The sequence below is a fragment of the Lates calcarifer genome, linkage group LG23 (assembly GCF_001640805.2).
Source record: "Lates calcarifer isolate ASB-BC8 linkage group LG23, TLL_Latcal_v3, whole genome shotgun sequence".
Classification (NCBI taxonomy): Eukaryota; Metazoa; Chordata; class Actinopteri; family Centropomidae; genus Lates; species Lates calcarifer.
The window spans coordinates 6,539,691-6,564,372 of NC_066855.1; the positions used below are offsets into that span (position 1 = coordinate 6,539,691).

Genomic DNA, 24,682 nt, shown 5'->3' on the forward strand with positions numbered 1-24,682 from the left:
TGCAATGACAAGCAGTGGACTATTTTATTATGTCTGCCATTTCTGTAAGGTCATCAGTGGGTCTTTAAAGGTGAGCGCAGACCTTTTCACACTGGAAACAAAATGGAAAGTCATTAATCTGACATATATTTTGAACAAATTCACAGGGACACATTTATCAGTATGATTTTAAATACATGAATATTGACTATTGTTCAACTGCTGTATACATGCTATTTAAAGTAATATAAACACAATCACAGAAACAACAGTCATGAAAAGATTCACTGCAAATCACAGCTGTGTCCTATAGCACCTACCAGCTAGAGAGAAAAACAACAGAGCTGCTGACCTGAGGAGAGCCATTGATAGGTCAGTGTATAGACAACAAGGCGATACAGGGTAAATTAAGACCGTATTTCACCATATATTTCAAATTAATTCTGTGCTTTGCAGTGAAATCTGTCTGTGCAGCGCTGTTCGGGAAAAAAGTACGTATGAGTGACATGTATGCCAGTATAGCCACTAGATGGCGCCACAGCTACTTGATCAGGGTTGAAGCATGTAGAGGCATGTTGAATCTGACATTTACATCCACTAAACTAGCAGTCTAGTTTTTTCCCCCAGGATTTAATTGAAAATCACCACTTTCACCCTCCACTGTTGCTATAATGTGCGTTTATGTAGAGTCAATATAATATTTAGATTGTTATTTATATATTCTCAGATTACATATCTTCAGTAAGTAAATCAGCAGCAGTTTGTGTATATCTATGTTCACAGGGTGGCAGCAGCAGCTCAGTCGCTCCGACTCAGTAATCACACACCCGTGACCCGCCCTCGTTTCCCCCTCGCTTACACAAACGGGACTAAAAAATATACTTCCTCAGCCCTGCCCTGTCTGCCTCAGTGATGGGGCAGTGAGGATGCCAAAGTACGACAGTCCTGCGGAAACCTTTTAAAAAACATTTAATTTCCCCAGCTACACTGCTTTAGTGTTTATTTAACCTGTTTGTTGCCATGTTGCGAGTTGTTGTAGAGTCTGCTAAAGGTCTGCCTAAAAAGAAGGTTGGAAGTCCAGATCCAATTACATCTGTGATTTTTAAAGGTAAGCGTCTTTTTAAAAGTTTCACAGAGTTTGAACTGTAAATTATCTGCATGGAAAAATCACTTGCAGCATAATATTTAGTTTTATAGAGAGATGTAAAGTGTCTGTTACTAAATTGTAAGTTTATAATCACTTCATTGATAATACTAATACTATATGTAGCTTGACGTCAGTGTGTGGACTTTTTATATGGTCCTCAATACAGTAAACTATACAGTGGTGCTCCTCTGTAACTACTTGTGCATTAACTGAAAGACCAAGAGTCAATTTAAAAAGTTTAGGCTGTAAGTTTCTATTGTCCTTTTGCATTAACCAGCTTTAGTTAGGTTGCACTATTGTTTCATGTTTGGACCTGTATGATATGGAGTGTAGGAACTCAGAAGGAGGAAGAAGCCTTTAATGATGGAGAAACACAAGTTGGAAATTGTAGGGGGAAGTGGCCTTGAACTACTGAATTAAAATTATATCAGTCACAGTCATAATGTATCAAACAAAGAATGATATGATCCAGGTAATCAGCTCTTGTTGGTCTCAGCTATTTAGTTATTGTTGTCATCATTACCTACAGGTGTGGCAGTGTCGTGCTCTTTTTTTGTTCCTGCTAACATGCAGAGGCAATATCTTCGGCCCACTGACACCAGTATCACACTTGCCCTAAAGCACACAGAAATATGCTTGTTTAAATAAAAACTAATTCAGCAATTACTCAGCAATAACTTCAACAAAAACAAGTGGGTAAAATGATTTTGAGTGTATTTTTAGGTTGGTTGCACTGTGTGTGCCCTAATCTTGAGAAACCATACAATAATTATGAAGAAAGAGCTGATGTGTTATTTTTACATGAATGTGCAATGGCGAAACAAGAAACTGCAAATGTTTTAAATAAATATTAACAAAAAAACATTTCACTTTCATTTCAGATGAGAAGAAGAAAACAAAATCAGTTGACAGTGAGGTGAATCCTGTCTGGAATGAGGTAAATCTCCATTAGACACACACACAAGGTCAAACAGCTAGACATCTCAGCCTCACTCTTATCCTGATTTAATCAATGATAATTTAGATCAACAGCTTAGGAGAGCAGGAGTTGATTGATTAGCAGAGATCCCTACTTTAGATCCAGTATTAGACATCACATGACATCTGCTGCAATCATCACATGACTACACAGTATGTATTTACCATGTCAATAGATTATGATGTGACTGATGTCGATGAGTCAAGGACTTTGATTTAACTGTTTTGGTGTTTTCCATCTTCTGATGAACTCTGTGTCCCTCGTCTTGTCTTGTAGGTGCTCGAGTTTGACCTGAAGGGCACGCCGCTGGACTCCAGCTCCTACATAGATGTGATTGTGAAAGACTATGAAACCCTTGGGAAAGACAAGTAAGTGGAGCCCACAGCTCTTGAGACTGAGCCCCTTGTTAAGTTTGGCTTTATGTATTGTGCAACAGAGGAATCACAGTGGCGAAAGAGAAGCTATGAGCCTCACCTTACAGAGTCACAGTGCAAACATCTTCTTGTCTGAACAAAGACTTTCTAGTAAATCTAGAAAGGTTAGCCAGCAACATCTGAGGTGTGTGCATGTCCCTGTATTTTCAGTTCTATAGATGTCAGTTTTTACTAATAATAACTTGAGCAGAACACAGGCAGTGTAACATGAGCTGTCATTAAGCAAGTCTTAATCTGAAGAACCTTTAAAGTACCTTGGGTACTAAATAATGCTTTGCATGTGCTACCAACTGGTTAGGATACATATAGTACAAGGAAACTGTAAGATATTCTCATAGTAAGAGTTATGTAGTTGGCTGCCTCTACCCCCTCACACCCTACTTGCCATGCTGAGACTTGCTGGGCTGTGTGGGATGTCTGAGTCTGATTGGGCAACATTGGATGGATGAATCGCTGTTTGTCCCACTCTTGCTGGGATTTGTGTGGCACTGTGTGACTGGGAAAATACTCCATGTGGCAGTTAACTCTCCAAAATATATTGTGGAGGACTAATTGCTGTAGGTACAGTATGTATGTACTCCTCTAATACTGTGTAAGGAGAAGTGCTGTCATGCAAAATGTTTCTGAGTCACTCCAAAACAGCTCAAAGTTTTTCCTTCCAAATAAAGCCAGAATCACATATGGGACCAATCTGGACCGACCACAAAGAATGTTTCCACGACATCACTAATTACTGCGATCAAAGTCTTGCCTATGGTGAGAAAACAAAGTACAAGAAAGTGGTTCTTTCTTATCAAATACTGAAAAATGTCGAACAAATATATGTTTTTTTTCTGCTTCTGTGCTTTGCCGAGTAAAGGTTTCCCCAGTGCATGGGTCATAACTGAGGGAGGAGCTTTTCAAATGAGCTTTTCCAGCACATGAGCCCATGTTAAATTGAGTAAAGTTTTCCACTGGGCTGGCCTGTCTGACACATTCCCTAAAGATCTACACAGTGGGAGCAGAATAGGACTTTTCCCCTCTCTCTCTCTCTCTCTCTCTCAAATGGTTTTCCAGCTGTTGTTATGGGTGATCCCGGTTGTCGTGGCAACAGCAGTGGTTATAGTTTAAGTGCAAAGTTTGTAAGATTTAGACTCAAACTCATGCCCAGGCTGTGTCCGAATTCACTCATTCACTACTCCTTACTCACCACCTGGGGGGTTTATGTAGAGGACTACATCATGAGCTCATGTGCAAAATGTTAAAACACTTTTTACACTGCTCGGGTCATTTTCCCTGTGCTGTCCTTGCTGTCGCACAATATTACATTTTCTTACACCTATTCTTTGGATTTGAAATGGCATAAGAATGAGGTCTGATTTTCATCTGTTTAATTTCAATGTTTTTAGAGATTATTTGAAGAGGTAAAGTTGTTTTACATACATATCTATTTATAGACTTTTTAAATGTTAACAAATGTACATTTTTAATTAGCATGAAACACAGAAAGCCGCTGTTGCTGATGGTATTGCCATTAGATTTACAGGTATTTTAGTCATTAACAGGAGTATGAAACAAATTAAAATTTTGACCTGATAGTGCTAGATGAAAAGTCATGTAAAAACGCAGACATTCATCCTCTAGGGACCATGAATGTTTGTACTGAAAAAATCACAGTAATCCAGACAATGTTATTTTAATAAAATACTTGGATGAAAACTTAAGATGTCGGCCTCATGGTGGCACCACAAGAAACGTCAAAAGGATCACTAAAGTCATTAGAGTTTATCCTCTGGGGACTTCGAATATCAGCAGTCCATCCAGTAGTAGTTAAAGATTTTTCGGTCTATACCAAAGACATGAGCATCCCCAAAGTCATATTGCTGGCCTAGCTAAAAATTAATTTAGTAAAACCAGTTGATGTTTAAAAATTAACCTTCATGAAAACCATTTTAAACCCTGCGGTCTGGACTATCATTTCTGCACCTGCTTTGCATGATTCTCTTAAAGAATTCTGTCTTTCTATTAAAGCTAAAATGTATTAAACAGAGCTATTTACTGTGAAGTTCTCCAACAGGGCTGCAGACCTTTACAAATCATTGAATAGTTATGTTCACACTGAAATGACAATAAAATGGTTACTTTATCACTGTTATGCACAAATACAGTATATTTGGAAGACAGAAATTTGCAGCTGTGTAATAGCCCTGATAGGATACGTCTGGAACAACTATTTCACCTCAGTCCCAAAGTGTTGTTTAATTTCCCGTCTTACAAAAAGCACAGGCAGACATCAGTGTGTCCAAATATTTCACCTACTTTCATCTTGTTTATGAGAATATGTATCTGGGTATTAGAGTCTTGCAGTGCTGAAAATTCTCTTGATAAATATAACAGTAATACTATCAGATAATGGCTAATTTTCACACTCCAGCCACAGATGTGAGATGAGCTGGATCATCACATTCATCCATACTAACAGAACTGTGAAAGGAAATTAATGTTGACAGACAGAGGGTGTTACCTTTTAAACTGAACCCCAGCCAAGGACTCTGTCAAGAGTCACTCCTTCCCCTTCACAGATAGGTGATCATAATCACCCAGCTGAGATCCAGTAAACTAAAACGTCATTCTGTGAGACGTGGAAAGGCCAAACAGTTTAACTTGTTTGTGTATGACTACAGGTCTGGTGACATGGAACACCACAGTCTTTTGCTCCGTTTGCTACAGATTAATATCCTGACAAAGGGAAAAACTGCATCTACATCCAGTAATAACTCTAAATGATTTCACCCTGCCTGAGGGTGAGTGTTTGCAGTTATCTGAAAATGTGGGCTTTTCCTCTCTCTGTGACTCACTAGAGCTTGACAATGGTCACAAAGTCTGTTTTGGTCAGTCTATTGTGTGTTTACATGGAAAACAATGGGAAGATTGTTGGTCCAAGTACGTCTTCCTTAATCTGTTCACAATACATATAGTACTGGGCTATAATAACTTTCCCAGAGTTGACTGTAGATGTTGAAGCCAGTGCCTGCTGTCAGGGTTTGATACTGTACAATCACACTGTTCGACTTAATCTCTTTTCATATTTGAATGCTCATATCAGAATGTAATTACGCCGAAAAAAAAAAGGAGATGCAAAACTAAAATATTTCAGAATCCAGGGGAAGCCCCCTGTCTCAACCTAACCAACCTTCTACCAAATTAAAAAGTTAGTTTTAAATTGAATGAAGTTACACAGAAACCGTTGTTGGAAGAGTTGTGCAAGTACAAAATCCATCCACACTCAAATCCCAGCAGAAGTCCAAATCCAAGGCTACACTTAAATGTTGTGATTATGACTCAGATTTTAGGCTACATACCAAGTTTATAGAGTCACTGAATCCCTGGAGATTCCCAGTGTCAGCCTCCTTCCTGATGATGAGCCCTGAGTGCTGCCAAAACAATAACACTCCATTCTTTTACCTCTCATTAAAATCCGGTCCAACTATTTGTCCCGTGACCTAAAATGGGGGTAACCTGACATGCCGTTGTTTTAAAAACTTCTGCCAAGTTATTTTTTAATAGCACACTGAATCATTCATTGTAGTTTTTTTTCTATTTTTATGGATTGAAGAACTATTCTGTCTAAAATTATGTACAAAATATATAAATTATTTTTAATATTTGGGTCCAGACAGAAGCTTTAATGTCAAAACAAGCTTTGGATGTATTTGATTCTGATCTTTCAGTGGATTAAAGGTCCATGGTGAGTGTGGGACTTTATCTCAGAAGCATTCCTTCTGTCAAGAGTGCAGCCAAAACATTATTACTCTGTCCACCCAGAGAATGATGCATACATGATTTACTTCATTCAATTAACTACATTGTTTTGCTTTGGACATAATTAAGTGAATATTATCTCATTCACCCAAAGATGTATGTTTTAACTGTACAGGCTTTGTGTTTCTGTCCAGCCAACACATTAAGTTCTGTAGTTTTTGCTGCACACCAAGACAGACACAACAATCCACTACAGGCAGTAAACAGGAAAATATTCAGTCAATACTGTATAGAAAATTGAAAACTGCAAAGAAAGGACACATTAGTATTAGTTGGATCTCATATAGACACTTTCCCACATTTAGTTCCATCTAATTTTGTTCTTGAGTTATCAAAGGAGTTAACAGAGGAATGTGATTTTTGCATTGCTACCAACTCTAGTTCAGACTTATCTGTAGCTTGTTCTCACAGCTTTCTCTCAACAACCAGCTGATTCAATAGGTAGTTTCTTCTGCTTAATCATTTAAGTGTTAATGATTAACTCAGGAGATGTTGTAATTAACATTCCATACAGAAACTTCATAGAAAAACTGCTGTAATTTTCACAGTGTATGGTACAAATGGCAGGAATAACATTTTTAATAAGCAAATTGTAGTTTTTTAATTCTAGGTGGTGATGCTGTAGATTTGACTAGGTAGTGTATGTATGTCTCATGAACTACCAAAGTTGGAAAAGTAGTTGCTCTGGTTCTCTTCTTCATAGCTGATATTCAAATGACCCTCAAAATAGGAGGATTTCAAGAGTTTGTTCATTTCACTTCCTGATGCATGCACTCACAGCTTCTGTGCAGTGATGACTGTGTGCTGGCTCATGAGGTGCGTTTGTTTGTCTGAGCAGGCAGGGTTTGTTAGCTCTGGGTGGTGACCTACTGTACATGCCGCTTTTGTGAATGTGACGTTCGCACACAAACAGCATTTCATCTCTTGTGTGGTGTGTAACTTGATTACTGACTTCAATTGCAGCCTGAGAAGTGTTTCTACTATTTTGTCCACCTTATTATTATCCACCTTAGTATTTTATGTGGCATGATATGGCTTGTAATCATTCTGTTATCCAAATTAGTGTTAACCCTTTTATATGGAAGCTAGTCGAATTAAATGTATCTCATTGGAGTGAGGTTCACTGCCCAGTCACATGTTATACACCTATCAAATTGCAGTGTCTGACAGTGGATATAAATCTACAGTATGTCTGTGTTTTTCCCAACAGATTCCTTGGATCAACCAAAGTCTCTCTGAAAGACCTTGCCTCAGGTCAAGTGAGATCACTACCATCCAAAAATGTGCCATTGGTCAATGAAAGTGGGCAGAATATTGGAGTAAGTTTCTGTCTGTCAGTATGAATTAAGATATATAAGCCATCTCCATTTCAAAGAAATAAATGAGTTGATAGACAAGCCAATTGTTTCCTTTTAGGCCACCATCAACCTTGTGATTGGCTATGATCCTCCAGCCAATGCTGTACCAAACCCCAACAACCCACAGGCCGGAGACGCCACAGTGGATGCTGGTATGTTTCTGTAATACAACTACAAGGTTCACTGGTGCCATTAAATTAGATTAGAGGTATCTTTTATTATTTTGTCTTCCTAATCAGGTGGAGGTGGTGGTGAAGAGGGTGATGAGACTCTACCAGATGGGGGCCAAAGCAGCTCTGCAGGGGGGCCCTCGGCTGCTGGTCAGAACGTTAGCCTCCGCCAGCGGCTGACCAGGGCAAAAAATCGCCAACTGGTCAATAAACCTCAGGATTTCCAGGTGAGTGTGTGACAGTGTTTGTCCTAAAGTGCTACACAACTGTCAAAAAGACCAACAACTAAGCCACGTTCACAATTTTTGATATGCAGGTCATGAACCTGAGTTCCAAATCAAGCACTTAAAGCTACTATGTGTAGGGTTAGTTATGTAACTGAAGTATCTTTTGAATTACTTCTGATGGTGAAACGTGTTACTACTTGTGTTGCCTTCAGCCCGTTCATCACTGTGTTCATTGGCAGAAGGATTAGCAGCACACATTGCGGCTATTCAGCTACTTGTCTCGTAACAAGGCACTTAATAACACTGCAACAACTGCTTGTGGTTCAGGATAAGAAGCTCATAAACACAATTTCCATTCCTTTGCAAAATAACTATGTACTGCAAGTTCTCTTTGATAGATACTTCCTTTCTTTATAATCCTTTGATATGTTTTACACCTGGAACATTTGGTAAGCTAGCAATAAAACAATCAGAAAAAACTGATATATGTTTTGTTATTACTTTCGTGGTATGAATTACAGGAACACTACAAGATAAGTACAGGATAAAGATATTTTTTTTCCCTTACAGTTAAATGTAGGTTAGTTTTAGGTGGCTGCAGCAGTTGTTTTACCCAGGTTATGTATCTGTTATTCTGTAGTGTATTTACAGAAACAGAGATTCTCTTGGTCAGAATCAGATGCTCTTATACTCGTACGAATCACACACATCCATCCACACTGTGATATTAACTATGTGTCCTTCAGATCCGTGTCCGGATCATCGAGGCCCGTCAGTTGTCTGGGAATAACATCAAACCAGTGGTGAAGGTCAATGTGAGTGGACAGACCCACAGGACAAGGATCAAGAGGGGAAACAACCCCTTCTTTGATGAGGTACTGTTACTTCACTCTCACAGTGACGCTGTATGACACAGGTTTAAAATGGAATAAAAGAATTAGGTCCATTTTAGGGATCCAAAACTACAAATTGTCCACTTTAAATTTCTCTCTTTTTTTTTTTTTTGTTTTGTATTTTTGCAGATGTTCTTCTACAATGTCCACATGCTACCATCAGACCTGTTTGATGAGAACATTAGCTTCCGGGTAAGCATCGATCCACATCAGTTTTGAGGTCCTATCCTCTGTCAGTGTATAGAAATATATAAACTGATGCATTGTTGCATTCTTCTCTGCAGGTGTATGATTCCTATTCACTGAGGGCGGACTGTCTGATGGGGGAATTCAAGGTGCCCTGTTTCCTTTCCTCTTCACATAATTGTTAATATGTAAAAAAGTGTTATATGAGTCTGACTGATCTTGCTGTGTTCTCTCTCGTAGCTGGATGTTGGTTATGTGTACGATGAACCAGGTAAGCTTGGCATTAACCACAAACTAGATTTGCATGTGATTTACGTTTGCACAGACGGGGCTGTTGTCTGACATATATAGGTCAAAATGTGTCAGGGTTAGGGTTTTTTGTAATCTTATAAATGTGATTAAAATGAAACTTTGTAAGAGTCTGACTATTTTTTTAATAAGCTGCTTATTTTTTTAGTAGCACTGGGTCACATGACTTTATCTGTCTGAATGGTGTTGCTCATTGTGATTAACCTACAAATATAATCACAAATGTACTCTGCATTTTCCCTCAGCTCCACTTGTGTGTTTTTTTTTTTGTTTGTTTTTTTTGTTGCTGTGGCAGGAAGTGATAAAGCTCTAAAAACCTGACATTGCTGTACAATACCTGCCCACCTCCAACCAGCAGACAGACAAATTCATCTAGCTTGTGAAGGAAATGATGTATTTAAGCCAGCAGCTATATGAGGATATTTTCCCAAAGGGTTGGTGGGGACCAAAAAAAGTCAAATTTAGCGTGAATATAGGAATATAGGTATATGTTTGTAAGCGCAGGCACCATGTGCACATGAGCATTTCCTTGTACTTTCTACCTGATGTCTGTATAAATGAGGTGTGTGTATTATGTGTGTGGTATTGCAGCCCACTGTGTCATGAGGAAGTGGCTCCTCTTGAATGATCCAGATGATTCCAGCTCTGGGGCTAAAGGCTACCTCAAAGTCAGCCTCTTCGTAGTGGGGACTGGAGATGAGCCTCCGGTACGACAAACATGCTGACTTTCACTGGCTGCTTCCTCTTTGCACATGTAAATAAGGTGGCTATGCCCCCTCTCTCTCTCATTGACTGTTTTCTGTGTCTTTCTGTTGCTCATACTGCAGGTGGAGAAAGAGGGAGTCTGACAACGACCGGGATGACATAGAGAGTAACCTGTTGCTGCCGGCTGGTGTGACCCTGCGATGGGCCACCCTGTCACTGAAGGTGTTCAGAGCTGAGGACGTTCCTCAGAGTAAGACAAGCTATAGACTCATAATTATTTAATATTCAGTTTTTAAAATACATACTATGGCTCTCAAAACTGATAAAAGCAAGATGAGTATATTACAGTACTGTGCATTACCGTCAATTATGGCTGATAAGTGGTTAATTCCTACAATGTTCTCTCATTTCAGTGGATGATGCATTTGTCCAAACTCTGAAAGAAATTTTTGGAGGTAGTGAAAACAAGAAGAACCTGGTGGATCCTTTCTTAGAGGCTTCCTTTGCAGGCAAAAAGGTTCCTCCTGATTATTTGTTTCCTCTTAGACCTAAAATTAAATGTAAGCAAGCTGGATTTTATATTGTTGTCTAACAGAAGAAAAGTTGATGTTTGGTTTGCTCTGTCTCTCTAGCTGTGTACTCAGATAATTGAGAAAAATGCAAACCCTGAGTGGAACCAAGTGCTGCACCTCCAAGTCAAGGTAGCAACTCCTGCTGTATTCTGTCACAGCATAAACCCACTAAGAAAGTAACAGACATCATGAATGAAGTTTCAGTCTTACTCTGTTTAACCTGTGTCTTGTGTTTACTGCAGTTCCCCTCCATGTGCGAGTCTGTCAAACTGACCGTCTTTGATTGGTAAGTCAAACAAGATTTCACTTTTCTATTTAAGAGATGTTGGCAGTTTCAGTTTGTGTTCAGGATCCAAGGAATGTGAAGAGGTGGTGTTATTTCGTTCTCAGAGTTGTTGAGGTTGAGAAAGTGTACCACAATATTTCTACAGTGTGGTCAGTCGTATTGTATTTGTGTGTATATGTGTGTTTGTGTGTGTCCATTCCCTGTCATCAACCACATGAGAATAATGTTGCAGTATATGACTCAGGCTGTGCAGGCCCCTCCCTTCCCCTCAATAATATGTTTTGGGATCCTGTTGGCACCGTCTCTCAGCTGATTTTCATTGTGAGTTTCTGGGCGAATGAACACTCAGATAACTCAGGTCCCGGAAGGCTGTAGGGAAATAAGTGCAAGAGGAAAGGTTAGAGAAGCAAGGTGCACGTCATAAAGTGGTGAAAACACACTAGAGCCAACAGATTCCCTTTTGAAAACGAAAACATTTAGGTGTAAACCACCCCACATTGTTTCTCTGTTCCTTGTACTTCCTTCATGGAGGTATTAACAAAACATAGCAGAGTATAACAGTGCTCCAATGCTGTCAAATTTGCATGTTATTTTACAGTCAATCACATTAATGCAGTGCTGTGTGTGTGTGTGTATATGCAGTGTGGGTGTAACATTACTGTGTGTGATTGCAGGGATCGTTTGACAGGGAATGATGCTATTGGCACCACATACCTGAAACTTGGCCAGGATAGCCTCCTCTGGTGGAGAGATAGAAGGTATTATTCTGTGATTTTTTTTAAGAAAATATTTTTAAAAAATGATCAATTATTGGCTTTAAATGAAATGCCTAATAAGTCTGATTCTTTTCTGAAAACCACAGTAGACAAGTTCATATCTCACTCATATATTTCTCCTTGTGTTACTGTGTGGAAAAATACATTTTGCAGTAACTCTTGTTACTCTTATGTCTGTTTGGACTAATTTCTAAATGGTACTTGAATTGTCCTTTTTCTCCTGGCATAGAGGAACATGCGGGTGAAGGGGAAATGCCATCATATAAAGGTTCACCCGTGATCTTTTTTTGCTGTGTTGCATGAGATGTGACGCCTAAAGCATGTTGTGCACGCTAATTTGCAGAATATGTTTAGTTCTGTGTGTGCATATTGCAAATAAAACTGTGCTGTGCTGTGTTTTGATATTAGTATTAGGATTTAAATGTTTAACCATTTGTTGTCGCAGCACCTGCCATGTGCTTTCCCAGCATTCACCGTTTCACCTCAGTCTGTCTCATCACCACTGCCTCAATCACAGCAGCACTGACATACTAACATTAAAGCTTTGCTTTGATTAGCTTGAGTCCATTCACGAAGAGGTTAATTCAGTTTCCCTCTCACTTCAGCTAACACAGGGAAGTCTGAGGTGGGTTTCCTTCCTGTCTTTGGCCCCTGCTATGTCAACCTGTATGGCAGCCCTAGAGAGTTCACCGGGCTGCCAGACCCCTATGAGGATCTCAATCATGGCAAGGTTGGTGATGTAGGCATTATTAGACTCTTATGTTTTAGTTTTCCTGTATCTTTTGAGTCACCTACAATTTCCTCTTCACTTTTATCTGTGTCCTACATCTTCTTTTCAGTATATCATGTCAATGTGTTGTCACTTCACAGGGAGAAGGAGTGGCATACAGGGGCAGGGTGCTGGTCGAGCTGTCCACTAAACTAGAGGGGAAAGTAGACAAAACAGTAGACAGTATCCACAGTGATGACATCCTGGTGGCACAGGTATCATAACTATTTATCCACTGAATGATACCTGACAGGTGTGGCTGAGTGTGACGGCAGTGTGGTTTTATTTCTCCAACATGATGCCAGGCAGGGGATGACTGGATGTTGTCAGCTTTCTTTTCTGTAAAATCCTTGTTTATGACCCTTAGAAAGTCTGTACATAGGAGTGATACTAAATTGTAGCTGGTTAAAATATTTTCTACTTCTCTTTCCATTTCTTTCTTTTGTTTGGTTCTCTACATCAGAAGTACCAGAGGAGGAGGAAGTTCTGTCTGTGTGCAGTTTTCCACAGCGCCTCCATGATTCAGGAACCTGGAGAACCAATCCAGTTTGAGGTCAGCATCGGTAACTACGGCAACAAACTGGACACTACATGCAAACCACTGGCCTCCACCACTCAGTACAGCTGTGCTGTATTTGATGGTGAGTGATGAAGTTATTGTCTTATGTGATACTTAATGTATTCACAAAGACACATGTGACAATCTGCTTTCTTGTCAAGAGGATTTCTTAATTGGTGTGCAACTTTTACAGGTAACCACTACTATTACCTGCCCTGGGCAGACACTAAGCCAGTGGTAGTGGTTACTTCATTCTGGGAGGACATCAGCCACCGCCTGGACACTGTCAACATCATCCTCTACATTACTCACCGCCTGGTAATACTGCCCTATCCTCTATAATCTTCAAAAACCTGATTTGTGTTTGCAGCCATTAAATCACTCTGTACTGATCTAATGTTTGGTATTTGTGTGCACAGTTCCATGAGTTTATCATAAGGGGTTAAGATGGCAGTGTAATCCTCACCCTTATTTTGTTGTTGTTACAGCAATCCAACCTGGAGGCATTTAAAACTGCCATCTTGGCTAAAGTATCAGACAACCAACTAGTGGAGTTGTGGCTGAAGTTGCTTGATGAGTTGATTGAAGACCTTGAGAGGTAAATAGAGGATATGCTGTCGCTGAAATATATTGCAAGATCATTTCTGGTGTCTGTACATCTTTTAATGTAATAAAAAGTCAAATGAACCTTAGAGAGTCAGAAATAAGGCTGGAAATGTTGATGTTCGATTATAAATGAATAATAAGTGAACCGAGAATGGTCATAAGAAGTTTAATCTCCGTTTATGTATTGTTTTGACTGAACTGAACTGAACAGCAGCTTGTCTATGCTCCCCCAGTTTCCCAACACCAGAGTTGGAGGGCCGCTCCAACCTGACATCTCTGGACTTCCAAATCAAAAAGCTGCGAGATAGCGATTTGATGACCATCAAGGATGGAGCCAGACGCATGAAAGAGGAAGCGCGAGAGATCAAAGACACTCTGTCCGACTTAGAGTCCTGGGCAGACAAGCTTGAAACGTTGGCAGAAGAGGTAAAAGGCGAAGCTCTCACTTTAGTGTGTTTTGATTTTTCAATGATTATTTGTAGGTGAATGGAGGTGATGGATCAGAGGTGTTCACTGGTGCATATGTTGTGCACTCAACTCTCACCTGACCAAACCAAAAAATAGGGAAATAATGATGTATCTTACTGCTGCATTTAAGCAATCAATTTTTTTTTACTGATTTGCTGTGGCATGATTGTAATTAAGAGACCATCACTTCTTAGACTGTCTCTCCATAATTCTGCATTCAGTCACATGTTCTTATTCTCACTGTGTTCAGCCTCAGAACAGCATGCCTGACGTGATCATCTGGATGCTCCGGGGGGAGAAGAGAGTGGCCTGCAGTCGTATTCCCGCTCACCAAATCCTTTTTTCCACATACAGCGAGCAGGCCTGTGGTCAACACTGTGGCAAGACACAGACTGTCTTTTTAAAGGTACACATCTGCAGTCAAATGAATAAAGGAAAGATTAGAAAAAATGAAGTAATCAGTTGCATTAGATTGTTTCAAAATAGACTTGAATTTATCAGAGAATATATTTCTGTCTTCTTTCTTCGTTTTCCCTCAGTACCCCATGGACAAAGCCAAGGGCTTAAAGGTGCCTGTTCAGATTAGAGTCAACATGTGGCTGGGTCTGTCTGCACATGAAAAAAAGTTCAACTCTTTCTCTGAGGGAACCTTCAGTGTGTTTGCTGAGCTGGTAAGTTAAAACAAACAAAACTACATAGCAAGCATGAGTCTCATTTTTGTGTTATGTTTAAACACTGCAGGAAAATGTTTCAAAAGTATATTTTGAATCTATGATGTTGCTGTCCCTGATAAGTGTTGATATTATGAATGTTTACTATTCAGTCAAATCGCCATCGAAATCTAAACACATCCTCTTTTTCATTACAGTACGAGAACCAGGCCAAGGTGTTTGGGAAGTGGGGGACCACAGGACTGGTGGGACGCCACAAATTCTCAGATGTAACAGGCAAACTGAAGTTGAAACAACAGTACTTCATGCCCCCCAGAGGATGGGAGTGGGAGGGCGACTGGGTGATTGACCCAGAGAAAGCGTGAGTATTATTGAAGATGTCAGTTTGGCGTCTCTCCTCCTCTAAAATGCAAAACATTTGACCAAGGCAAAGACCTTGTGATCTGATGTTTGAGGACTGAGGCTAGTTTGTCATAATGGAAGCCTCGCTGGTTGAATATGTGTGTTTTCCCACTGTACACACACATTTTTTGGACTGTGTGGACTGCTCTCTACTGTTTACATTCCTCTCATGCCATAGGAAATGATTTAATGACAGTACAAGACTGTGCCAGCGAGCTGGAAGTTATTTACATTGACCTTTTAATCTACTTCCTCAACTCAAGAGCTGCCACTCTTTACATGCTTAATAAAATAGAGAATCATAACAAATGCAGATTCCTTCATACAGGAAATGAGAAGACAAAATTGTAATGTTTTGCATTTAATTTGTCACCCATCTATTTAATATATAGAAGGAGCATCAAGAGGAACACACACCTCAAAGATGCAACTTGACTGCTTGTTCTGAATGAAAGATTTTTGCTGGGTTACTCCCAGCATGTAAACATTGTCCCTGTTAAAACACGGAAACCCTTCCTTCTCTTTCACACTACACTATCATCCTGCAAAAACTGAGGCATGCATTAGTGCACCAGGGTGTCGTTCATGATATTAGCGCTGAGGAGTGCTAAGTAAGTAGCTTTTTAAATATTTTACTCACAGATACTTTATATGTTTGTGTTTCAGTCTGCTAACAGAGGCAGATGCAGGACACACTGAATTCATGGATGAGGTGTTCCAAAACGAGACTCGCTTCCCTGGTGGAGAATGGAAAGGTGCCTCTGAGCCCTTCACCGATGTGGTGAGAGCAACATGCTCATATTCACATAACGTGCAGGGTGGCTTTAAATATCACACACAAACACAGTTTATCTTGTTCTGTGTCACAGTGCCACACACACAAATATATGATTGAATATATATACATGTATGAATAGTACCCACACCCACACAGCATACACTTGCTCATTGACTTTGGAGGCTGCTGTTCTCTGTTTTTAAAATATTTCTCCCTGTGCCTCTGATGGAATAGCAACTGAGAACCTGCACTGATATATGAGTGGGGCAAACACATGACTAGCAGACATGAAAAAGGAATGTGTACAGCTAACAGAGATTTTGTGTTGTACAGAATGGAGAAAAGAGCCGCAACCCTGGAGAGTTTGATTGTCCTCCAGGTTGGGTCTGGGAGGACGAGTGGACTGTGGATGACAACAGAGCTGTGGATGATCAAGGTGCAGGCATAAATCTAAATGCTTAAACCTAGAGAGTAGCATTTTTCTCCCAAGCATATGTAATTCATGGAGCTGAAATGTCTAAATTGTGTTGAATGTTTCATATTTACATGTCTTGTTCTTTTCCCTCCTGGTTTTCCAGGGCTCTGACTCACTGTAGCCTCCCTGTCAGATCAGGATTATATTTGATTATGATAGAATCAACTCATGAGGTAGAATTTAAACCATATGTCCGTGTCCCTGCAAGGGAAAGGGAAACTAATTGTGTGATTGTGTGCTTGTACTCTACAGGCTGGGAGTATGGAGTGACCATTCCTCCAGATGACAAGCCTCGCTCCTGGGTCTCTGCAGAGAAGGTGTACCACGTCCACCGCAGGAGAAGGCTGGTTAGGCCTCGCAAGAGAGCAGCTCTCCCTGCAGGAACCGCTGTGGAGGTCAGCACAAGACCTTAGGACAGTACTGTATAACGTAGCATCATTCAAAGTTTGATGATCTTTAATAGGATGATACTATTTAAAACTCTGATTATGCTATAAAGATTGATAGGAAATTGGTATCCAGGTGTCCAAATTTATTTTACAATATATAATTGAGTATTACTTATGAATTTCATGAAATAAAACAAAGTTTGAGCTACATGTCTATTTGTACACACAGAGGCGGGATCAAGGTGACCCTGAGGGATGGGAATTCTCTTCTCTGATTGGCTGGAAGTTCCACAGGAAGGAGCGTTCATCTGATACGTTTCGTCGAAGGCGCTGGAGGCGGAAGATGGGACCAGAGGACCGCCTTGGAGCAGCTGCCATCTTTCAACTGGAGGGTGCACTGGTGAGTAAAGAGTAAAGGTGGACCACCTGTTTGGGTCTGGTTTCACAAAGTCAGAGACCGACCATGGCCTGTGAATAGACAGAAGTCAGAGAGGCATACAGTTAAAGTGTCCATCATTGCATAAGGAAGCAATGCCATTAATGCGGGAACAGGATCTATTTTCAAATATTTACTTAGTATTAAACACATCCACAGTACCATGGTGCATTTTTATTTAGCAGTGTGTGACTCATGAACACGTAGAAGCTCTGAGATGTTCGCTTGATTTACTCTACAGGGTGTTGATACTGATGAGAAAGAGCCAAAGGCCGACACCACCAAACTGTTTGGTGCCAACACGCCTACTGTGTCCTGCTACTTTGACAGTGAGTGATGCAAATACCAGCAAACACATAAATTAAATTGCTCTTACTTATGCATGAATATATGACATACAGAGACAACAAACATGTAAATGTACATAATGAGACACGTGATCTTCTTTTTTCCCCTCTATAGGGTCATACATGTACCACCTACGTGTCTACATCTATCAGGCACGGAACATGACATCTATGGACAAAGATAGCTTCTCTGGTAAGATTGTATTTGATGGTCAAAAATGTAATTAAATGCTTAGTTTCTAATAACAATATCAAGTCTGTCAATGGATTTGAGGAGTTGCATTTAGTATTAAATGGATGTCATTACAAAAATGGCTACTAAATCTGCATGTGAAAGGAAATCTATTAAACTAGATATTTTTTACCTTCACAGATCCGTATGCACACGTCTCCTTCCTGCATGTTAGTAAGACAACAGAGAAGCTGCGAGCAACACTGAACCCAACCTGGGACCAAACTCTGATTTTCAACGATGTTGAGATTTATGGAGACCCCAAGAATGTTGCTGACCGCCCTCCTGATGTTGTGCTGGAGTTCTACGACCACGACCAAGTGGTAAGTTGAAGATATACACAAAGAAAGCTTTTTTTAAAATATGACCAGTCCATGTTGTCTCTGTGCTTAATGTCTACTTTGTTGACCCTGTGTTCAAGAAAACCTTTCTGTCCTGTTAAATCCCTTGTTTGGATTCTCTAGATTTTAACTTTGCACATATTATTAGTATGTATAATATTGGAAATTTTGTGCGATGTTATTCTCTGCTTAGGGGAAGGATGAGCTGCTGGGCCGCAGTGTTTGCATCCCAATGGTGAAACTGAACCCAGACATGGATAAGACACCCAAGCTTCTGTGGCATCCCATCATCCAGAGGGGAGAGAAAGCAGGGGAGGCGCTGGTGGCTGCTGAACTCATCATTAAACCGAAGGTTTGCAATAAAAGTAATGGAGAACAGGCTACTTTACAGTATTCACAACAAGAATATGGCTCTCTAGGCCTGTGTGAGTGCAATTATATTTAAAACACTTAGATTATGCTGTTACTCTTTCATTTTGTGTGCAGTGGAAATGTTTTTCATGTTAATTTATCTCATGATACCCTCACATTAATAGAGCAGCCCTTAGATAATTTTAGATGAGCTTTAGTTGAGACATTGAGAGGTGTAATGTCATCTTCATGTGCTTATACTCTGCCCGTACTTTCTTGTCTCTGTAGTCGGGTGAGTCAGATCTTCCTCTGGTTCCCCCAAAGAGAGCAGAGAACCTCTACATGGTTCCACAGGGCATCCGGCCTGTGGTGCAGCTCACTGCAGTGGAGGTAATACACAATCTTTTAAATGCTATCACTCTGAGCTGATAAATATAACGTGTCTAAATCTTCCTCTGTGTGTGAATCTCTGTGTCCAGATTCTGGCATGGGGTCTGAGGAACATGAAAACTTACCAGCTGGCCTCAGTGTCTTCACCCAGCCTGGTGGTGGAGTGTGGCGGGCAGAGGGTGGAGTCAGCTGTCATCAAGAACATGAAGAAGAGCCCCAACTTCCCCAGCTCTGTCCTCTTCATCAAAGTGGTAATGGCAGAGTTACACAAGCTATGGGGAAGGAATGTGTGGGAGCATTAAACAAACAAGTGTCCAAGACAGATAAAAGTTTAATATGTTGTTTTTTTCTGGCATTTTCTTTACACTCTCCATCCAGCTCCTTCCAAAGGATGAGATGTACACACCTCCCATTGTGCTGAAGGTGATCGATCACCGTCCATTTGGCAGAAAGCCTGTGGTCGGTCAGTGCACCATCACTTCTCTGGAGGAGTTCAGATGCGACCCATATGTCATCACTGCAGAGGGAGCCATGTCTTCCAAGAGTAAGGAGGCATATAAAAACATACAAATAACTCTGAATATTCTGGTACTTTTAAATCAGTGAGATGAAAAGCTTTGCTCTGATGTTGTCCTTGTCATTGACAGTGGCCCTGATGGCCTCTCCTATAAAAAAACATGTCTCTATTAACATGGAGGAGTCAAGACCACTGCTAGAAGCTCAGGTAAGCTCTACCACTACTGATGACTTATTTATGATTAACTTTGTTGATTACTTTCACTAAGAAGGTCAGAATTTGACTCTCTGGTCAAATTTGACGAACTGTATTACTCTGGCTTACAGTTCATGTACAGCATGTCAGCTGCTGTCAACAAAATGGCTTCCCCTACCTCCCACTTAGTATGTATGATTACCTGTTATAGCTTTCTAATTCACATGGCTGGACACCAATGAGACTGGAAGGCTGAGATCACTTAATCCACAACACTGCACCAAGCTCGACAGATGCCTCCTAATAATGCCACTAATGTATGAGGGAATCACCCCAATAACTGTGATTGTACTCAATTTAATCAGCACTAATTTAATGAGCACATTTTAATAAATTTTCTCCACAAGCAGGGGCGTAACATGAAAATGGGAACAAATCAGGCCCTCAGGCAACTCATGCATGTGGAAGTTGATGTTGCTATTGAAACATTGTTGCCATCAGTGTTGCTGGTTGCTGTTCATTGTTCAGCTTAAAGCAAAAGTTTGACATGTTAGGAACATGAAGCCATCAACCAGTAAGCTTAGCTTGTCAAATAAAATGTCTTTAAATATAACAAAGATTTAAAATGTTGTCTGGTGCCAGACAAGAAATCTGTCACTGAGGAATCGATGCGAAGTTGTGATGGGAAAAGTGTTACTTCTTTGATTTACTATTACTGAAATCATGGCAGGCTAGAATAGCACAAAAACCACCAACCAAGGGACAGATGGTGTTAGTTAGTGAGCCCCCTACAGGCCTGGACCAGTACTGTTACGCCCCTGTTTCACAGATTTGCTGTCAATTGAGAAATTGCAGCTGGGATCTCTTTAACAACCTTTCCTTAACCATAATTCTCTGTTTCACTTTCTTGTCACTATTTGTTATTATTATATGTACTGTATGTGTGTGTTTTTGAGTGTGTTTCTGCTGTATGTGTTTGTACAAGTGACTTCTTTTTCTATTTTGTGTCTCATCGCATCCTCTTTCTCCAAAGCGTGTAGAGAAGGTGAGAAATAAAAAGAAAATTATGACTGAGATTTCAAGTCAATGTATTTATTTATGTATTTCAGATTCTTAAAACAAATGCAGAGAGTTACAGATGTGAATGTGTTCATAATTGTGCGATTAAATCATCAGGAAAAAGAGACAGTTGATTGGTGGAGCAAATTCTACGCTTCAACTGGAGACCAGGAGAAATGTCGCCCTTATCTCAGGAAAGGATACGACACCCTCAAAGTAAGTTGGTCTAATTTCTTCTCTTGTGTTGCATGTTGTACAGATGCTTCTTTCCTGTGGCTATAGATGACTTGAATGTGACTGTGTATTTTCAGGTGTATGACTGTGAACTGGAGGAAGTCCCAGAATTCAAAGGGCTGACAGATTTCTGCAGCACCTTCAAACTGCAGCGGGGCAAGGATGAAAATGGGGACAAAGACCCCACAGTGGTTGGAGAGTTCAAGGTAGTTTGACACCATCCAGATCACCTACACGTGATCAGATAGCCTACTATCAAACATAGTGGACATGTTTTGATGAATTTACTACTGGAGAGTCTACAGAATGGCATGTTTAGCTATAAAATGAGAGTCCACTTGTTAAGATTTGTTTTCCTTGTATCTGCAGGGTTCATTCAAGGTGTACCCTCTGCCAGATGACCCAGGTGTTGCTCCTCCTCCCCGGCAGTTCAGAGAACTTCCAGATAGTGGACCTCAGGAGTGCCTGGTCAGGATTTATGTGGTCCGGGCCATAGATCTGCAGCCCAAAGACAACAACGGCAGAGTGAGGATTAATCTGTTTTACCAGTAATAAAAGCAGCATATTTCAACATACGTGCTGCTTAAACTTCTTCTTAAACGTCTCCTCCCTCCTGCTCAGTGTGATCCATACATAAAGATATCACTGGGAAAGAATACGATTGAAGACAGAGACCATTACTTACCCAGCACCATCAGCCCTGTGTTTGGAAGGTACGTGCTATGAATGAACAAATATAAACAATGGAGAAATAATATAGACTACAGATAATATAAAGGAGAAATCTAATGGATCCTCTCACTTCTCAAACACTTTTGTGGTTTTGTTTAGGATGTTTGAGATGACGTGTTTCCTGCCCCAGGACAAGGACCTGAAAATCTCTGTCTATGACTATGATCTCCTGAGCTGTGACGAGAAGGTCGGCGAGACAGTGATTGACCTGGAGAACCGCTTCCTGTCCAGATATAACTCCTACTGTGGCCTGCCACAAACATACTGCATGTAAGGAAACGCCATGGGGAAGGGTAACCTTAAGGCTGAGGGAGAAAAGAGGAAAAGACAAATACTCCAAAAAAAAAAAAAAACAGTTGTGATCAGTCTCTCGTGAACATGTCTCTCTTGCCATTTTAGTTCTGGGATTAACCAGTGGAGGGACCAGCTGAAGCCGTCTGAGATTCTGGAGAACCTGGCTCGTCTAAAAGGACTGTCCAAACCCAGGACTGAAGACAACGGCACCTCGCTCACCTTCAATGGCAAAGAGTACACGCTGGCTCAGTTCGGTAATGTCTATTAGTGGACATATTAAAACTTTGGCCTGATGGTGGAGGGAAAGTCAGAAGACCAACAGTATTACAACTGACTTACTGCAACAAATTACATGGCAATCCATTCAATAGATGTGGGGATATTTCACCAGAAAACCAAAAATGTTGACCTCATGGTAGCGCTAAGGTCATGTGATTTGACTTGTATAATTTAATTCTAATTATGGTTAAAAAAATGTTTTCACATCCAGAGAACAACAAGGAAGTTCATCAACACTTGGGTCCGCCCCGAGAACGACTCTGCCTGCACGTGCTCAGAACACAGGGACTTGTCCCTGAGCATGTGGAGACCAGGACCCTTTACAGCACCTTCCAACCCAATCTCTCTCAGGTTAGATGTCATGACTCACACATAGTGTATCCACACAATACATGTACACCTACACTTTTAACACACCCACTCTATGTAACCTGTACATTGTGTTGGTTTAGGGAAGGCTCCAGATGTGGGTGGATGTTTTCCCCAAAAGCATTGGCCTCCCTGGACCTCCCTTTGACATCACACCACGCAAGCCTAAGAAGTAAGTGTTGTGCAGCTCCTCAGTATTTTGTCACTGGTCACATCAGATGCCAGCGAGCTAACATCCACTGTGTTTGAATGTTCAGGTATTTCCTGCGTGTTGTCATCTGGAACACCACAGATGTGACGTTAGATGAGACAAGCATCACTGGAGAACGCATGAGTGACATCTATGTGAAAGGGTATGCCAGATTATTCATTTAAATTAAAAGTTAAACTCTGAATTTAATATATACTCTTGCATTGATTGTGTTGTTGAAAGTATGCCTTAAAGCTCACACTGAGGTTAGATCTTTTTTTGCATTTATGCTTTTAAGATTTAATTTATGTTATCTTGCCTTATGATGATGTTATCATTAACAATCATCTCTAAAATCCTTTTTTTTGCAGTTTTAGATTGATTTTAACATTATATTGATGATTTCCAAAACAAAACTGTTTAGTAGAGGCTTAATGTGAAACAAGGACAATGAATGATCTCACCTGTTGTTCCCTGTGCCAGCTGGATGCCAGGCATGGAGGAGGACAAGCAGAAGACTGATGTCCACTACAGGTCTCTGGATGGAGACGGTAACTTTAACTGGAGGTTCGTCTTTGAGTTTGAGTACCTGTCTGCTGAACAACTCTGCCTCGTGTCCAAGAAGGTGAGTCCTGTCCAGACTATTGACTAATGACTAATTACTAAAATCTAGTATCTTTATCTTAATATAATCTTTATTCATCTAAAACATGTTTTTTCATCAGGAGCACTTTTGGAGTCTTGACAAAACAGAGTTCAGGATTCCCCCCAAGCTGATTGTTCAAATATGGGATAACGACAAATTCTCATTGGATGATTACCTGGGTAAGACACTTCCTTTTATAAAGTGAAACCAAGGAAACATAACTTTTGTTAAGTATTTGATTTACTTAGAGACATTACAAAACCTGACCACTGCAGCATAATACTGTGTGATCCTAGGAACACTGGAGCTGGACTTGCGTGACCTGGTTGCTCCTGCGAAGACCCCAGAGAAGTGCTCTCTGGCGATGATGGATTTGGATGCTCTGGAAATAGGAGCACACAAGACGGAGGAACGCCAAGTCTCTGTTTAAACAGCAGTCAGTCAAAGGCTGGTGGCCCTGCTCCATTGAAAAGGATGGGAAGAAGGTCCTGGGCGTAAGTATGAATAGAGAGCCAGAGACACCCAGAGATAGATGGATGCATTTATAAGTATTTGACATTTTACAGTAAACCTTTGGCAGGAATTTTGCTCATTGTACCTGCTTGTCTTGTGTTTGTAGGGCAAAGTGGAGATGACATTGGAGATTGTAAATGAAACAGATGTTGATGAGAGACCTGCAGGAAAAGGCAGGGATGAACCCAACATGAACCCAAAACTGGACCCTCCCAAGTAAGAACCCAGTGAAATGATTGTGAATCTTAGTGTACATTATGCAGATCTCTGAAAACTTTATCCCGTCCATTTTTTTCTAGCTGTTCTTTCATTAGCTGGCTATGATACCTAACAAGCACTTTCTTTCTCTCATTTACCAGACGCCCAGAAACGTCCTTCTTCTGGTTCACCAACCCATGTAAGACCATGAAGTTCATCGTGTGGAGAAGGTTCAGGTGCCTCTTCATCGGACTCATCATCCTCATCATAGTTATGCTCTTCCTTGCCATCCTGTTGTACTCTTTACCGGTAAGGACAGACAAGTGAAACACATTCATCATATATTGTGAAATCATTAGGTTGTGTTTTGAAGTCTTGTGAGGCAGGTGAAAATTGAGAGGGTGCGTGCTTTATGTGCAC

General features: G+C 40.5%; 1 protein-coding gene across 1 annotated transcript in view; it reads left to right on the forward strand.

Annotated features, from left to right (window-relative positions):
• Positions 1-24,682, forward strand: part of LOC108875915 (myoferlin-like) — a 29,149-nt gene that overhangs the window by 3,758 nt on the left and 709 nt on the right. Inside the window, 54 exon segments of the mRNA XM_051066183.1 lie at positions 763-1,087; positions 2,008-2,063; positions 2,382-2,473; positions 7,551-7,659; positions 7,757-7,850; positions 7,938-8,095; positions 8,842-8,970; positions 9,118-9,180; positions 9,273-9,323; positions 9,415-9,445; positions 10,075-10,190; positions 10,321-10,438; positions 10,602-10,705; positions 10,821-10,889; positions 11,003-11,046; positions 11,721-11,763; positions 11,765-11,804; positions 12,052-12,090; positions 12,428-12,552; positions 12,693-12,806; positions 13,055-13,232; positions 13,344-13,468; positions 13,639-13,748; positions 13,990-14,182; positions 14,475-14,630; positions 14,764-14,895; positions 15,093-15,256; positions 15,964-16,078; positions 16,409-16,511; positions 16,803-16,945; positions 17,169-17,339; positions 17,617-17,704; positions 17,838-17,915; positions 18,096-18,277; positions 18,489-18,647; positions 18,935-19,036; positions 19,126-19,287; positions 19,415-19,580; positions 19,684-19,760; positions 20,925-21,023; positions 21,119-21,247; positions 21,411-21,566; positions 21,663-21,754; positions 21,873-22,043; positions 22,173-22,321; positions 22,558-22,697; positions 22,799-22,887; positions 22,973-23,068; positions 23,389-23,530; positions 23,631-23,730; positions 23,848-23,957; positions 23,959-24,045; positions 24,171-24,280; positions 24,424-24,571. Coding sequence (XP_050922140.1) covers positions 1,000-1,087; positions 2,008-2,063; positions 2,382-2,473; positions 7,551-7,659; positions 7,757-7,850; positions 7,938-8,095; positions 8,842-8,970; positions 9,118-9,180; positions 9,273-9,323; positions 9,415-9,445; positions 10,075-10,190; positions 10,321-10,438; positions 10,602-10,705; positions 10,821-10,889; positions 11,003-11,046; positions 11,721-11,763; positions 11,765-11,804; positions 12,052-12,090; positions 12,428-12,552; positions 12,693-12,806; positions 13,055-13,232; positions 13,344-13,468; positions 13,639-13,748; positions 13,990-14,182; positions 14,475-14,630; positions 14,764-14,895; positions 15,093-15,256; positions 15,964-16,078; positions 16,409-16,511; positions 16,803-16,945; positions 17,169-17,339; positions 17,617-17,704; positions 17,838-17,915; positions 18,096-18,277; positions 18,489-18,647; positions 18,935-19,036; positions 19,126-19,287; positions 19,415-19,580; positions 19,684-19,760; positions 20,925-21,023; positions 21,119-21,247; positions 21,411-21,566; positions 21,663-21,754; positions 21,873-22,043; positions 22,173-22,321; positions 22,558-22,697; positions 22,799-22,887; positions 22,973-23,068; positions 23,389-23,530; positions 23,631-23,730; positions 23,848-23,957; positions 23,959-24,045; positions 24,171-24,280; positions 24,424-24,571 — 6,105 coding nt within the window. The 5' untranslated portion in view covers positions 763-999.